This window comes from Bicyclus anynana, chromosome Z, assembly GCF_947172395.1.
Source record: "Bicyclus anynana chromosome Z, ilBicAnyn1.1, whole genome shotgun sequence".
Taxonomy (NCBI): domain Eukaryota; kingdom Metazoa; phylum Arthropoda; class Insecta; order Lepidoptera; family Nymphalidae; genus Bicyclus; species Bicyclus anynana.
In genome coordinates, this window is record NC_069110.1 from 5,019,319 (window position 1) to 5,036,479 (window position 17,161).

Here is a 17,161-nt window from a genome sequence, read left to right on the forward strand (position 1 = left end):
ATTCGTACCTGTGAGGTAAGGAGTCGAAAGACGCTCAGCGTGTCTCTCTCAGCCAGTACGTGGAGCGGATGCGGGTCGCTGGTGTCGGGCGAGGCTGCGGGCCCGCTAAGTACCCGCAGCTGACGTACTCGCACCGTAGGCTCAGGCCCGCGGAACTCGCAACGAACGCGAACGGACGCGCTGTTCGATCCTGGAAATAAATATTAGGAGGCGTCCATTAATTGGTGTCTTGTCCGTGCTGTAATCTTTCCAATTTTTGCAACTGGAATATCAAATCAGCTGATCGGCATCGCAAACAAGTTTTCGAGATGTTGTGCTGATGAAGAATTCCGCCGACAACGCACAGAGCGAATGCATCGGTGTTCAAACAACTATAGGAGACTACTTTCACTGGATCCTCGAGTACTTCGGTTTCATTTTCAGGAGAGAAAGAGATGATTTGAAGCCTCAATAGCTCAAAGGTAAAGGCCGGACTCTCATCACCGAGAGGTCGTTGTCCGATCCCCGCCCGCTGGTCTATTATCGTACCCACTTCTGACAGTCTTGACTCGTTGGAGGGGAAAGGGTACATAAAACAATGTATTTCAATATGTCACATTCAAATATATGGCATATATTTCAAAATTATAACTTGAAACATGTTATTCTTGGCAAGCTGGATTCATTGATCAGACCAAATCCACGCCACGTTGAACACCAAAGAACACGAGGCTCTGTAAGTCAAGCAACATAGCGCTAACAATCAAGTTAATTTTAGCCTTAGGGGTCACGACACTTACGACGCAATGAGGATTAGGAATGATGATTGATAAATTGAAGATTGTAGAAAAATAACTGTTATGTTTATTGCCGGCTCTTTTCAGCAGATTCTTCCTTCTGAATCGGTGGTAGAGTCACTAGACACCAAAAGCGAACAGATCAGGCTTGAAGATTCAAAAGTGCTTGTAAATTAAGACTTACTCGGAAAAGTGTAGCAGACCCATGTTGCTGCTTTAGGGTCTACTTCAATGTCTTGCATATGAGACATGTCGCTTGTACCGCCGCTGTATGAAAAGGACATCAGCAGTGTCTTGTTCTGAAAAAAATAAACAAATACATGAATAAAGAGTTAAAAATTAAAACGAAAGAAACCTTCGATCGACATATTTAATATCATACTAAAGAGTTAGATCCTAGTTCATTGAACTTTATATCATAATCATAGTTCAAGTTATTCGTTTAGTTGGAAAATAATCATCATCACATCTTAGCCGAGTTCGGCACTGAAATCTCTGTTAAGTCACACGAAGGCTTCGATCATGAGCCCTCATGAGACTTATTTTAGAGCAGCAGTCCTGGCGCAGAGAGGTACCGTCAACATAATTATAAGTGATATTGGAGGGTGGTTTGGCTTTAAGATGTTTATAATGATTGTCTAGATCTTGCCTTGTTTTCAATATGAAACGTATTCTGCTGAACTAAGGACCTCCATTCTGGTAGAGTTTTCGCTAACGACTCCCAACAAGTAGTGTTTAAATTACAGTTAGCCAAATGCCTCTTCTGCACATCCTTACACCTTGAGAACTGTCCGTCTTGTTGCCGCTTGCCGTTCCGAAGCTATGAACAGGCGCTTGGCCAACCTCTAGTTAGGCAAACTCACTACCAACGAGTTTAATATTAACAACGACTTTACTTACCACCAATAAACTAAACCTAATTTAAAAAAAAGTTGAATTTTGAAGGCAAATATCACCGCATCAGGTAACGCCTACACACCACTGACTTATGCCTGGCGTAGTACATTAGTGTTTCGAATGCGATCAGTCAACTGATGTTTGTTGGTTGGAAAATATAATTTAAACAAACATACCCCAGTGTCTCTTGTGTTATCGACGTGCACGCACAGTATCTGCGGCCTATCGCGATGCAAAGGGCCAGCGTACGTGAGCTGCAGCCACTTGGCACGATGGCGGTCCTCCTCCCCCGACTCCCAGAAGGTCTCCGTGCTGCCGTCGGTCAACGCGCCCGCCATGCCAGGTCGCGAAGATACGCTCACTTCACACCACTCGGTCACATCCGGACATGTCCATTCATAATTCTTATGCTGAAAGGCGAAAATTAAATTCCACTATAGTAAAATATCTCCAATAACTCCACAGTTAATTCTGAATATAAAACAGGCTTTCAGCTTTAATGGAAGTCTACGGAAAATCTTGCTCGTGTTTAAAGACGTGTCCATTACTTCGCTTACAGGTATGTTATTTGTTGATAAAACATTATGGTGTACATTTTAAGACATGTAAGTGAATTATTTAATTCGAGTATAATAGTATTTGATTCTATATAATATTGTGAAATTATACAAGGGAAACAAGACTTTATTGTGCAATTCTTTTAAAATTTGGAACGCTTTATAGCTTTGGTTTTTATTTCATTTATTTATTACGCGTTATGTTTTGAACTGATAGCATTTATAGTACGTAACAAAACAGCATATTACAAGGGAATGCGGCATAGGAGGATTGTAATCTTTCTAGTTATATTATAAATAGCGGATCACGAAATATATTGACATACAAAGATGAAAATTCGGCAGTGAGGTAGCTTATAGCTAGTAAACGTCCGCAAAGAACGGATTTTGCGACAGGACCGGATTAAGGAGTTCTAAGTGCAGACGTCCGTTAGTACTTAATAAGCTAAAGTTATCGGTACCTTGTTTAAATAACTGTGGTAGCTCTCGTGGATTGCCCCAAGAACGGTTTCATTTTCAGCGTGCGATAAGATCTTACTAATGACGCTGAACACTTGCGATCTGCAATACACATGGCAATATGTCTATTAATATTTGAAGATATACTATCGACTATATAGACTATCGCCTATATAGACTATCGACTATATAGCTATATATAGACGCGGCTAATACACATAACGATTTACGAGTACTTTAGTTTAGACTATGTTACTGGTCTGCCTTATAAAAATTCTATCTTGATGCCTTTCAAATGACTCTTACATATCAGAGTAACTTGGTACGATCGCCACTGAAAAATCTTGCTATACTTTTGGTGAGGCAACTGTAACAGCAAAGCACTTGTTAGTTGGATGCAAGGTGCACCTGGATAGGGGCATCTACTTACGTCGTTATGATAGAGTACTTTAAATCGAGATCTTAGCAAATTAGCAAATTTGGCTAGGCAGGGAAAACAACACGAGCGGAGAAGGGGAGTGTTAATCGATTGACAAGGATTTTTTTAACCCTACATCCATTGGTCACAAGTCCGAAGTTCTGCTCGGAGTCTCTCTCTGCCACGCGATGGACCCGGCACCCGCACGGTCAATCCATGGAAAAAATATTCGTCTCTAAATAAAGTATACTGTAACATGTATTGGTAAAAACACGCAGAATTTTTAGACTTTTCTTTTGAAAAGTTGAAAAACGATTAAAATTTTCGATTCCGAGAATTCGGTAAATCTAAATTGGAAATTATGTTTATTTGTGCTACATCTATATCTCGCAAAAGGATTATAGAAACGACGAAGAAGATAAGTATGAAGCGCTTGTAGATAATGAAATACCAACCTGTGTAGAAAAGCTCGATCATGTTGTGAATAGTTCAGCGCCCAACACCGCATAGCTTGCAGCGCGACCGCGCTGCCAGGCTGCAGCGATGGTGCCAGTGCGCTGATCGAGCCGAGGAAAGCGTGGAAAGCGGTCCGTGAGCCCCTCGCAGCAAGCCCACCGGGGCAAATGGCTGCCGCTGAAGCCGTTGCACTGACGCCGCGATTATATTCGTTGGCCGCATTCTACAACAAAAACCCTTATTAAAAAAACTCAATCTAACGAGCGAAATTTGTTTAACTTAACCTTCAACAGTCTGTACCTAGACTATTTATATTTTTTCGTAGTCTTGTACCTGCGCAAAAGTCCCATTTTTCAATAACGCGCATAAATCGCACCCAATCATAACGCATGTCCGTCTGCTATTGATTGTTTCCTCAGACAAATTATATAAGGCCCTGCGTCGCTAGACGTCACCCCTCTGTCAAAGTATAAGATCAACGATCTAACGCGTTTATAAAACTGTTTATATAGTATCGATGTTTCATTGATGTGATCGTTTTCGTCGTGTAAAGAACTTACTAAATGCCAGTGTGTGTAGTTAAATGGAAAAAAAAACGGTCAACAACTTCTAGTTTCCTAAAAGACAAAGTTACGTTGTCACTAACTTAATTATATCAAATACATAACAATATCTAAAAAGAATCGATTCTTCAGTCGGTATAGCAAAAAAGCAACAACATCATCATAATCATATATTCTGTTTAACGAGTGTAGGCGATGTGTGTTAGGACTGTGTAAAAATATACATGTGTTTATTGCGAATTAAATGTATAGTTGTGTGTAGCGTAAGAATACAAAATATATTTATAGGTGTTAAATGTTTTTAATGTGTGAGTTTACCTCGCTTCCTTAAAAAGATGACAGAAAATTGTTAGTGATTATGGGTGCAATTCAACTCCAAGCTAATTCCTCTATGGTTGTATGTATACAGTGTCAGAGTATCTGGGCGAGTAAAACAATAACATTTATAATGTATAGGTATTCACATTCGATTTTAGTTAGATTTATTTTCTACGTAAACTATTTTTCCAGATGCTTATCTTGTAACTTGAACTTGTAAAATTTGTAAAACTGTACTTGTATAATTGCTTAAACTGTTTAAATTCAGAGATTTTTATCAAAACATCTTAGCTATTGTAGAACCATTTCTTAATAAATAACCATTATGAAGATAAATTTATTTAATTATTGTGTCTTTTTAAATGTTTGTTTTTATCTATATGTACTAATATTATAAAGAGGTAAAGTTTGTAGTATTGTAGAGGTAATCTCTGGATTTACTAATCCGATTTTAAAAATTGTTTTACCACAAGAAACCCACGTTATAGGTCAATGTGGCATAATGTGGCTAGTATAGTAGATTTTCATTTGTATCGATTGTTTTTTTTTGTCAGGGAACTTGGACCATATCCAAAATCAAACCTTATAAGAAAATAATCACCTCCTTATTATCCTCAATGGGCTGCGGCGCAGGTAAAATGCCCGCATACATGTCTAGGGTGTTGCAGAACCACCACATGACGTCATGGACACTCGTAGGCTGCGTAGTCGAGCGTAGCAACCAGTTCAACGACTATAAAACAGTACATGAATGTATGACAACGAGTACATCATCATATGCCTAAAAGTCACATTGTAAAAGACCTTTTCTCTCACGAGAGGGATAATTTCATTATTATCAGCATTATCTGCTGATAATGATAGGCGTCCACATATCCGCATCGTAAGTATCGGGCGCCTCGCATCAACAGTTCATAATATTCTTTGTATGGAAAGTCATACAAGTGCGTCCACTGATCCGCATCGTACGGATCGCACGAATTTACTCGTGCTCACTGCTGAGCACGAGTCTCCTCTCAGAATGAGAGGGGTTAGGCCAATAGTCCAGCATGCTTGCCCTATGCGGATTGGCAGACTTTACACAGGCAGAGAATTAAGAAAAATGCACACAACTGAAGAGTTGAAGGTGCATGCCCCGGACCGGACACAAACCCACACACTCCGGAATCAGAGGCAGAGGTCATATCAAATTCAATTCAAATTCAAAATTCATTTATTTCAAGTAGGCTCAGTTTACAAGCAATTTAGATACGTCAGTTGACTATTTGTAAAGATTCTACAACCGGTTCGGAAGGCAGGTTCTGCTGAGAAGAAACCGGCAAGAAACTCAGCAGTTGCTCTTTTTTAAAAAAATATCCACTGGGCTATCACTGCTCTTAATTTTGATACGTATCCATAAATATCGATTGATTTCTATAATCAAATCTCAAGATCTTTCAAACCAGTTATGGGTAATGATAATTGTGAAGTTGATGATGAGCCAAAGCTTAGTTTGACTGCCTCGTTATGACTATTAAGTTACATTATAAATTAAAAACACCTACCTCAAAAGCGTATTGCCTGATGGTGTTCACCCTAACGGCAGCATCGATTTTCTGTCTGCAAGCAGGTAGATCACGCTTGCCAAGAATAAAAGCAATCACGGGACTCCGTAACAGAGTATCAGGGTCGACATGAGCCTCTTCGAACGCCGATACCGTGCATCCGTCATTTTCCATGACGCCCACAAGCTTTTGGAGCGCTGCGCTTGGTTGAGCCAGTAAAGATGATCCAACACCTATTGACATTTTAATGATACTCAGTTCATTGGACCCAAATAATTGATCCGCGATATTTATGGTGAAATTAAAGGGTTCAGAATATGCCGTCTCTAATAAAATCTTTTTAACAAAAAAATTTAACCTACTTCAAATCACAAAAACAAACTAAAAAGCGAAAAATAACATCGTATGTGCTAACTTTTGATCACTTTGAAGGCGGTGCCAAGCCAGTGACGTATTAATTAAAGCAGTTTCCAAAAGAACCACGGGAAAGAACTGTCTTTTAACCATAAAACTTTATGATTTAATCGGCTTAAGTTAATGCACCACTGTTTTCATGAAAATTGAATGGGACCAATCTGGAAGTAAGTATACTCTTTCAACCAAAAAAAGAATTAAAGGTACCATAACACTAAAAAATAAAAAAAAACATACGCGTCGAATTAAGAACCTCCTCTTTTTTTTAAGTCGGTTAAAAATATACTATTACTAACACCAGTCTCTTGCATTACTGGCGTGCAACCACAGTAATGCATACAGTAGATTCTAAAAAATTGTTTTCTAAAATACATTAATGTGCGATATTCAGAGTGACCGACAAAAGATTTTATGAGAGACTAGCGGACGCCCGCGACTTCGTCCACGTGAAATTTAGTTTTTTACTAATTCCTCGGGAACCATGGATTTTTCCAGGATGAAAAATCCTGTGTTAATCCAGAGTAAAACCTATTTCCATTCCAAATTTTACCCAAATCGGTTCAATAGTTGCGGCGTTAGAGTAACAACCATCCAAACAAACATCCATACATAATTTCGCGTTTATAATATTAGTAGAATGCAATTAATTTTAGAATTTCATTCTTATGGACGTTATGACTTTCTGAGTCGTGTTGCCTCGTTGCAAGCAAATTGACAGTTAAAAGTTTAATATACCTCAATACACAGCCTCAATAGCTCAATGGTAAGAGCGGTCGGACTCATCACCGAGGGGTGGTGGTTCGATCCCCGCCCCGTTGGTCTATTGTCGTACCCACTCCTAGTACATTTATCCCGATTAGTTGGAGCAAACTTATGGCAAATATTCTTTAAAAAAAAAATACCAGATAGAGTATCCTGTGAATTTGCTGCGACGCTAGTGAATGGTGGTCTAGCAGCGTAGGCCAAGTCTCGGCCGCCAGCTTGTCCCATAGATACAGACCGCGGCACTCGAGACCATTGTCCGCCCACAGTTCCTGCTGTTGACGGTCCAGCTTCCTGTAAATATTATAAAGTTCAGAGGGGTTTTGAAATAATATTCATGTTGATCTTCAATACTATGTATTATTCACCAATAAGACATATATATATATTGCACTTCACTGCTATCACTTTGCATTATACATCAATACATCAGTACAACATAGATATATCACACTCCAATCGAAATCACTTGGCACTTGTTGCCTCTTCGATAGCAAATGAACGAATGCCCCGCAAATAAGGAACCGATAGCTTTTATACCTTGTATCATGACAATATCTCAATTTATTATTTACAAATGTCAAGGTGTATTTAAACTGCCATCTGTCAGATATTCAAGTGTCATATTATCTGTCATTATCTTCTTTTTCAAGTGATCTGCAATTCAATTATATTTTACAAATATTAATAAACAGATAGTCAAGCAGTGATTTAATTTCGATCTTTCATCTCGCGACTCCAAATTCCAACACTCTGGATATACTGAACCGATTTTAAAGTTATTTTACCACAACAATACCACGTCATTTGTGTTTCATACATTGTTCGTATAAAATAAACTGTGCGAAGAGTTTAAACAATAATGGAACATGTACCATTTGTGCAGACGGCATTGGTCGACCGAGAGAATGATATCTGGCGGCGTCCGACATAGGAGGCATATTCTTGTTAGCTGAATTCAAGGTAGTCAAGCACTGGAAGGGCGGCGCGGGTTGCCACACGCTGCCGGGCGGAGTGGGCGGGCTTCGGCCTCCCAAGTCGTGCCACCCAGCCAATACTGATGGTTCTGTTACGAAAGTATAAGTCATTAAAACGACTACTTAGCTTTTCTATGCATTTATTCAAAATCTTTTTAATTATTGGAAACTTTCAAGTTCTTTTCAGTACAATTTTATGAAAATTTATTGAGATTTTTAAAACGCAAAACTGCCAATTACCATGTGCAGGCATTGAATTTAGTTATTATTTAGTGACTTTTCGAATGGGTTCAACATGAGAGGGTAAAATTTCGTTAGAGATAAATACAAGTGCCAATTTGTATTTAAATATGTACAATACACACATTTTTAATTATATCTAAATAGTAATAATATATTGGGACATACATGGTCTAGTTTAAAGTGAAATTTTAGAAATCAGACATTGGTAAGTAAACTATGAAGAATGATATTTGTCTTGTAAAAGGCATAATACACGAGCACGTATATGATCTGACGATGCGGAAGGATAAAAAACATATTACAAGAAGAATGGCAAAAGAGAGAAAAATAAGAGATGGTTGAAGTGTGTAAATGAAAATGTATGTTTGAAAAGTAGATGATGATATGATGTACTCGTATAATAATAATTATTGTATAAGTGATAACATATTGTGCTCCCATAAGTGGAATAATGACAAAGAGATGACGATACTAAATGATAGAGTTGAAACGTATACTCACCGGAGCTTGTCAAAGGTGACAAGTCAAGCAGGAAGACGGCGTTATCCCTGATCGAGAGGTGGTCTAAGTCGCTCTTAACAAGGTCTGCAACCGGAGGTCTCTCGGCGTCCGAATAAGCTCTCTTCTTCCGCGACGTGGCCTTCAGCGCGCGTTCCCGGCACTTCTCGCAGTAGATGTACCACAGTTGGTACGCTGATAACGTAGCTCGAATTTTCACACCGATAAGGTCTGTTATAATATGTTTGGGGATTATAGAAAATAAAACACAAACTACTATGCCATATTTTATAAATATAGATAATATATAAAAGCAATATATAGATAATGTACAAAGACAAACATTGGCAGCCAAGTAGTAGACGTCCGCTAAGATCGGATTTTGCAACAGGGCCAGATTAAGGAGGTCGAAGGGCGGACGAAGTCACGGGCGTTAATTATGAATTAAAGTGTCTACGCTCCCCGTCTGACTCCTAAAGACCCTATCCCTCTGATTTCTAAGTACCTCATCAATCTTGTCATAAGAGATACTAATTATTAAACTATGTCCCCAAATTTTAATGTTATGGATTTGATAGAAATTTTACAATATCATCAATAATTTTCATAATTTCAATGATATATCTATAAGTAAATCATAGAAAATGGTGGTACCAAATAATTAAGGCCAAATATAATATTAAAGCAATACCGGACAATTTAAAAGAGCCAAGTGATATATATAAAAAGATAGCATTATTTTGAAAGTATGATTAGTTATATTTGAGTCTATCGTTTATTATAATGTAAATTAAAGAATTTTTTAACAATCATGAAAAAGCTTAATCTAACTGAAGAAATATGAACAAAATATATATACACCAAAAACTCATAGCCAAAAATTATAAGAATGGTTAATACAAAAAACAAGCGGAGAGAAAACGAACAAAACATGCAGGGAAAGATAAAGCAGTTTATAAAAAAAAATTACAAGACGCAGAAATCATCATTTAAGTAACGATCTATGTCTGTAATGTCTATAGTCTTTTTCAAATTCACCATGAATTAGAAAATTTACATTATAGGCACATTACGCTTGTGGACATATAAACTCCAGACCCAGGAATATAATATACGCGACCAGTCAGACAAAAGTATGCTTGTAGAGAAACATTTCCTATCGATTTTGGCTTTAGAATAGATCAAAAAGTTTCTGGGCGTACTCTTCGTAATAAATCTCGTAGAAAACCCAAGAACGTACCTTGCGCAAATTGTCCGCACTGGTCAAGGTTTTCATTGGCGGACGGTGGGTCTGCCTGTTTGTAAGCCCCGGCGCGGTCGTAGCCCCAGTTGGTGGCAGCGCGGCATCCGGGATGAGCTTGCCGCATGTGCACGGCTAGAGGAGGGTGTACTTTGGCACCGTCGCACAGCTCGCATTTCACTGAAAGACCACACGCACTCTACACATACAGTCATCACCATCGTCGTCGTCGTCGTTATCGTCATCGTCATCGTCATCATCGTCATCGTCATCGTCATCGTCATCGTCATCGTCATCATCATCATCATCATCATCATCATCATCATCATCATCATCATCATCATCATCATCTCGGACACGTTGGTCATAAAGAATTGTGAGATCTAAGGGGTCGAAAATCGCTCGACTTAGCGGAGGGCTGCCATGCCAACCAGCATTTCCAGCTATGTTGCATGGCATGGCTGGCAATTCCAACTCTAAAGGTAAGAAAACAGGGTACGATTGATTGTCTACCCGCCTTCAAAGTGATTATTAGATAGAAAATATTATATCGTTTTCTTTTGGTTATTAGTTTCTTGCATATGTTTGTGTTTATGTAATCTGTAAACAATATAAATAAAAAAAAAAACTTAACAAACAAAAATCAAAATCGGAGATGTTTCAGAAGATTTCGAGTTCGAGGGAATATGCTCCAGCCTCTATTGATTCAACTATATGTATATTAGATTAGATTCTATGGCCTTAACTTTCAAATACGAAAGTTGCAAGGCTTCAAAAATTGTAAAATTGTGTGCACGCAGGACAAAGTATCTAGCTCCTTAATACTCATATATATTTATTGGATGAACATTTCGTTAGCTTGTAAATTTCTTGATCAGGGCCATCTAGTGACGGCGAGTAGTACTAACTAAAATTATTGTGTGCATACTGTTGCGGCGTAGATTCTAGCATGAGATTGACCAGCCATTATTAACATGACATCGGTTGTATATTATAAAACATAAGTTATAAAATCTATTGCATGTGAATAGATCAAGTGGAATATGCAACGGTGCATAACTAAATATTAAAATATTTGTATCTGTATTATAAACATTCTTTTTGTTTGTTTGTTTTGTAAAATGCACTCGTGTTTTACTAGCCCCCATTATACAACCTTGTCATAATTTACCATTTAAACCCAACATACGAGTACTTACCACTGCGGGAACCTCTGCCAGGTTTGTCTTTTTTGCGTACACCAAACTTGGAATCCTCATTTTCATTTTTCTCGATAGCAAATTTCTTGGATCTGAAATAAGGAATGTAGATCATTATTTATCATGTCATGATGTCATGGAAGTCTTGAGACATATCTCGTCGCCATCGAATAAACGCAAGACGAGACATGCACTCTGCGAATATCCAGATTGCACAATCATAAAGGCAGTAATAATAATAATCCTGCGTCGGGTATTTATTAATACCTAACTTAGCTTTTTTATGTTGTAAGATATTTTAATAAAAATTCTCAGCGTTGAGTTGACAAGTTTGTGATAATGCGTCTTTGTGTGGTGACGGGTTTACGTGCTCTCCGAAGACCATGTAAACCCGTCGGTTCCGGTCACTATCATTAAAACCCGATAGTGGCCGTTAATTAAACCTTACACACGTTTCACATCCCCTTTCCTATAAGGAGGGATGCTTGGCCCTGTAGGCTCTGTAGGCCCTTAAAAATAGGCTGATTAAGATGAATCGTACTTGTCAGTGGCAGTGTTGAGTTGGTCGGCTTCATTGAGTGCATCCCACACCGCCACAAGAGCGCGCAGAGCGGGCGGCAACACGTTTACCACAGAAGTAGACGAAGCTAGAAAACAGATACATTTCTTTATTTTAGCAGACTCTTCAAAATGTTACCTACGTAGTAATAATAAAATATAGCCTATTATGACAACGCAATGACAACGGAAGCGAGGTTTGTTATGTAAAGATGAAGTAGCTTTGCATTTCAACTATTTTTGCGGTTTAGTAGCTTAGTCGGGATGACGTATTAGTGACAAATAAACAAATTCTCGCATCAGTAAATCTATACAAAACATACTTAAGTTAAACAACAAAACAAAGTAATTCTAATAGGAAAATTCATTGGAAGTAAGAAGAGGTTATTTCTTTTATCCCGGAAATGTCCCTACTTTTTACGGAATTTGTGAAAACTGAACTTCACCCATAAGTAGTTGTGGGCGTCAGCTAGTATTAAAACCAAATACATTTGTTAGTTTATATATATTAAGCTTTAATACTAGCGGACGCCCACGACTTCTTATCGGACACCCGCGATTTCGTCTGCGTATTAATCGATTTCAACCCCTATTTCACCCCCTTCTATTTATATTTTCGCATGTTTTATATATATTAAATAGTCAATCCCTTTTATACCCTTTAGGAGTAGTTTTGAAAAATCTTGAATGACAATTTTTAGTATTCTTCTGATACACATACCGTACCATACAACTTCAAAAAACTTTCAAGCCCTGTTTCACCCCCTTCTGATTTAATTTTCGCGCCTAAAAGAAACCTTCCTAACCTTTAACCTTCTACATATTATGGTCTGAAATCGTGCCAAGTTTCATTTAAATTCATTCAGCGGTTTCAGCATGATGCCCGGTAAACGCTCTATAGAAGAAGTAAGTGCACATATGTCAAAGCGAAGTTTGACAGAGTCCGGTAGTATTAAGTATGGATATTAGACCTGAGTCGTCTTCTTCGCGAATGGGTAGGTTGATATCGGTCTTCCGCGCACGACTGGTGCTCGCCTCAGTGCCAGAACGGGTTAACGTTTCCATAGTCGACGGATGAATGTAGAGATATTGCCCTGTAAACATGAAAGTTGCCTAGTTTCAATATGGTTTGAACTAGCATATCATCATTATCGATCTATCATTAGCGGCCCACTACCATTAAGGTCAGGCCTTCCTCTTAACAGGAAGAGAGGAATGTGGGAGTATAAACCCACGCTGCTCCAATGCTTGTTGGGAGGCTTATAATTATTATAAAGTTCTGATAATTAATGTGACCGACAGCTTAACGTGAATACCCAAAAACGAGGGTATAAACACAACTATCCAACTCCAGATTGAGTTGATTTTTTTAGCGGAAATTTCTTAGGAGAGAGAAAAGTTTAGTATTTCACAGCTTGACCCTCGGCATCTAAAGCCACAGGCCAACTACTAGCGAAAGAAGCAGCTATGAATTTGATCTCATGTCATGCCCTAGTTGACAGTAACAATTCTTAGTAGAGTATTAGTCTCCTATCTCCTATCTATCTAGAACTCTTTTAGAATGCAGACTGTTTGACGTTAGTCTGTCTCGCAGAGGTCATGTAGTTCGGAAAACATAACGATGCTTGAGAAAATTATGGGGAGTCATGGATGGTTTGGGAAATTATCATTTATACGTTATTTTGTCGTACCTGTGTTGGAGACTTCCACAGAGTGTCGCTGCGGTCGAGGCGGAGGGGCCTCGTGGGGAGGTCTGGTCACTACCTGTGCCCCTGCTTTTGGCAACGCCGGGTGAAATTTCAAAAACGCTGAACACGCGATGGCATCGTGTACTATGCCTGAAAACACAAAGAAATTTACCAACAAGAACATGTAGTAAAGTACTAACACCGTCACATAAAGCTAGTAGCACCGGCCACGCGTATAGAAATTGTATGAAAACTACATAAAAAGAGGTTGGTGGTGGCGTTTTGTGACTGTAGCGTGGCTACCGTGAGCGGGAACTCAAAGACTCTATAGACTACAACCTGAAGAATATCATAAATAATAACCCATATTCGGCTCACTGTTGAGCACGAGTCTATTCCGAGAATGAGAGGGGTTAGGCTAACAACACGCCACGCTTGCGGATTGGCAGACTTCACACACGCAGAGAATTAAGAAGATTCTCAGCTATGCAGGTTTTCTCACAATGTTTTTCCTTCAACGTTTGAGACACGTGACATTTAATTTCTTGAAATGCACATAACCGAAAAGTTTGAGGTGCATGCCCCGAAAACTCGAACGAACACACTCCGAATCGAAAGCAAAGGTCATATCCACTGTGCTATCACGGATTAATTAATATTGGGCATATTTATTTCAGCGTATCAACGATGATACCTTCGTGCCACAGTAATGCTGTAAACACGGCACGTAAGCATTCCGCCTGCGCAGGACTGAGGGCGTGCTTTCGCGGAGCCGACGGGCGCGGCGTCGGTGATTTCAGACTGCGTCGACTGCGTGAACGTCCTGAACGTTCGCGGGACGCTCGTTTAGGACTTTCCTTTTCTTCCTGTAAAAATACATGCACATCATTTAACCGCAAATTGTGTAAGGTCGTGGCATTGATTCAAAAATAAGTGCGCAATCATAATTGCAAGTAAAAATAGAGAGGAGTATGCGTAAGTTTTTCGGAAGGCGGATGTTATTTTCAATTAGAAAATTTATGGAAAAGGTATGGACACGTTATGCGGAGGGACGTAAGTCACATTACAAGAAGAATATTACAACTGCAAATGTAAGGACACAAGAGAATAAATGCTTAAGTTTAAGAAGAAATGGCATGTGTGTAAGTGGAGTTAGTGATGAGTGGACGCAACAGAGGTGGTGGAAAAGAGGACATAATATTGTGCCGACCCCACAAGTGGATTAAGGCAATGATGATGAATTTTAAAAAAAAAAAATACCTTCGCCGCATCTGATGATCTAGCTGCTTCTTCTTTGTCGGGGGACTCGGGCGACGTTTGAGTGCCCGTTTGCGCCATACGACTTGGTTTCGCCTCTTCTTGAATCTCCAAGGTTTCATTCTGGGCACAAACAGAAAAATATTTAGAACTTAATTAAATAATAAATTTTGATTCAATTTAATTAAATTATTTGACAATTCCTTTTTACTGAAAGCTAATAGTAGAAATTACTAATAGAGATATAAATTACTTATAGAAATATGTTGAAATTACTTAGAGAATTATGTAAAAATAACTGCTGCAGTGTGCAAAGACTACTTTCGGAAATAAAGGGCAGCGGCTTTTCTTGCTCAAAAATACCTCATACTAATAATTGTTTGTCCAGTCGTACCAAATTTTAGCCCCGACAAACAGACAGACACACAAAATTTTTTTTATGTTTACATAACTGATGGGGCTGGGATCTTCTATTAAGAACTAGACCTATATCTCTATGTCTAATTGTCTTATGTTGGTGTTTTAGTATCGTGTAAATTACTATAAGCACTTGAGAAAACAGAGTTATTTTCAAATCAAAGAAACAATTTAATTTTATGTTATCTATATCGTATTGAGGAATTGATTGTTTTTTTTTTTAATAACATAAAATTTAAAATTTTGAAAACCCCCGAAAGTCATATACACAAGTAGCTTTTTCCTCAATCTTGGAGCTCCTCAATTATTTGAACTGAGGCCGAATGTGCTTTATAAAACACAAAAGATAGCAAAATAAAATTGCATACAATATGTTCTTTAAGTCATCTTAGGCATAGTCATAAGGTTTGTTCTAGCGAAATACGACGTGATATTATTTTTGTACTTTTTAACCAATGTAAAGTCTCGGCCTTGACAGCTTAAACACTTTTGTACTGTATGAAGTACATCCGGTTGCAACAAAAGTCGGTTAAAATAAGGTGTCAGGAGGATATATATACATAATATATTTGTCGGTACCTCCTGTTCGTTTCCGATGTCTCGGATGTTGTCACTGGAACGGTGTTTCACGGGACACCAATCATCACTGTTGCCGTTGCTGCGTGGAGGTATGCGTCTAATAAACAAATAACATGAAGAATTTAGTAATTATTAGACACATATAGTTCGAAGAGCCGATGGACGTTGGGGTTCAAGTAGATTACGAGTAGCCGCTGGATGTAGGCGGCTCAAAACCGTGTTGTTTGGAAGTCTTAAAGAGAGGCCTATGTCCAGCACTAGACGTCCATTGGCCAGTGATGATAATTATGAGTAGATAATGATGTTATCATCACGGAATAAATAAAACCCTCATGTGTCATCATCATCATCATCATTTGAGCCGATGGACGTCTACTGCAGGACATAGGCCATTTGTAGGGACTTCCAAACATCACGATACTGAGCCACCTGCATCCAGCGAATACCTGCGACTCGCTTGATGCCGTCAGTCCACCTGGTGGGGGTCAACCAACACTGCGCTTTCTGTTGCGGGGCCGCCATTCCAGCACCTTGGGACCCCCAACGGTCACCGGTTCTTCGAACTATGTGCCCCACCCATTGCCACTTCAGCTTCGCGAGACGTTGAGCTATGTCGGTGACTTTGGTTCTTTTGCGGATCTCCTCATTTCTGATTTGATCATGCAGAGATACTCCTAGCATAACTCGTTCCATCGCCCGCTGTATTTCCATGTGTAATGTACTAAAAGTTATTTAGTAAGCTGAAAATACAAGTCTAAATAGCGGAATCGACGGAGTGTCTCACCTCTGTAGCAAATGAAATATTACTATTATTAGATTTATATATTTAGATTATCGTCTACAGTGAAAACACGCAATAAAAATATAATAAAGCTCCGTCCATTAGATTCATTCATATTGCAAACATTTCTAAATCGCTCTCAACTGCTCAATATAAAAACGAGGTGGGATCTTCGCCCGGTATTAATACGTCTGATTTTATTAAAGTGTCTAGTGTTTTAATCCTTAATACCGGAATATTGTAAAGTTTTTTATGCTGAATATATTAGGATTAACCCATAGGCTACTTTTCACCCCGGAAAATATCATGGTTCCCGTGGGATTTGTGTTTAACAGAGATTAACGTGGACGACGTCTGCTAAGCTGCTAAACTATTTTACCAAAACCCCAACTAGTATTTTGCACTATTTTATCTTTTATCTATCTCTGTTTTTAACTGTGTTGTGTTTTTTTTTCAAATAAACTTTCTTTCTCCTTTCACTTTTTCTAATCATTATAACCATATTTTAACGGTTCACTACAGGGCAAGGCCTCCCTTACAGGAGAGGGGATATGGAGCTT

The 17,161-nt window shown here is 38.7% G+C and overlaps 1 protein-coding gene across 3 annotated transcripts in view; it reads right to left on the reverse strand.

Moving 5' to 3' along the window:
- LOC112042903 (E3 ubiquitin-protein ligase highwire) overlaps positions 1 to 17,161 on the reverse strand; it is a 143,982-nt gene that overhangs the window by 23,853 nt on the left and 102,968 nt on the right. For 2 of the 3 annotated variants that reach the window (XM_052890868.1, XM_024078107.2), the window contains 18 exons: positions 15,821 to 15,917; positions 14,828 to 14,947; positions 14,262 to 14,433; positions 13,571 to 13,717; positions 12,851 to 12,973; positions 11,863 to 11,968; positions 11,322 to 11,413; positions 10,123 to 10,302; positions 8,886 to 9,113; positions 8,040 to 8,230; positions 7,305 to 7,458; positions 5,989 to 6,221; positions 5,046 to 5,177; positions 3,563 to 3,786; positions 2,692 to 2,791; positions 1,850 to 2,083; positions 961 to 1,075; positions 9 to 190 (listed from right to left, as the gene is read on the reverse strand). In XM_052890868.1, coding sequence (XP_052746828.1) covers positions 9 to 190; positions 961 to 1,075; positions 1,850 to 2,083; positions 2,692 to 2,791; positions 3,563 to 3,786; positions 5,046 to 5,177; positions 5,989 to 6,221; positions 7,305 to 7,458; positions 8,040 to 8,230; positions 8,886 to 9,113; positions 10,123 to 10,302; positions 11,322 to 11,413; positions 11,863 to 11,968; positions 12,851 to 12,973; positions 13,571 to 13,717; positions 14,262 to 14,433; positions 14,828 to 14,947; positions 15,821 to 15,917 — 2,830 coding nt within the window. The remainder of the gene's footprint in view (positions 1 to 8; positions 191 to 960; positions 1,076 to 1,849; positions 2,084 to 2,691; positions 2,792 to 3,562; positions 3,787 to 5,045; positions 5,178 to 5,988; positions 6,222 to 7,304; positions 7,459 to 8,039; positions 8,231 to 8,885; positions 9,114 to 10,122; positions 10,303 to 11,321; positions 11,414 to 11,862; positions 11,969 to 12,850; positions 12,974 to 13,570; positions 13,718 to 14,261; positions 14,434 to 14,827; positions 14,948 to 15,820; positions 15,918 to 17,161) is intronic. The other variant, XM_052890869.1, reaches the window with a different exon arrangement.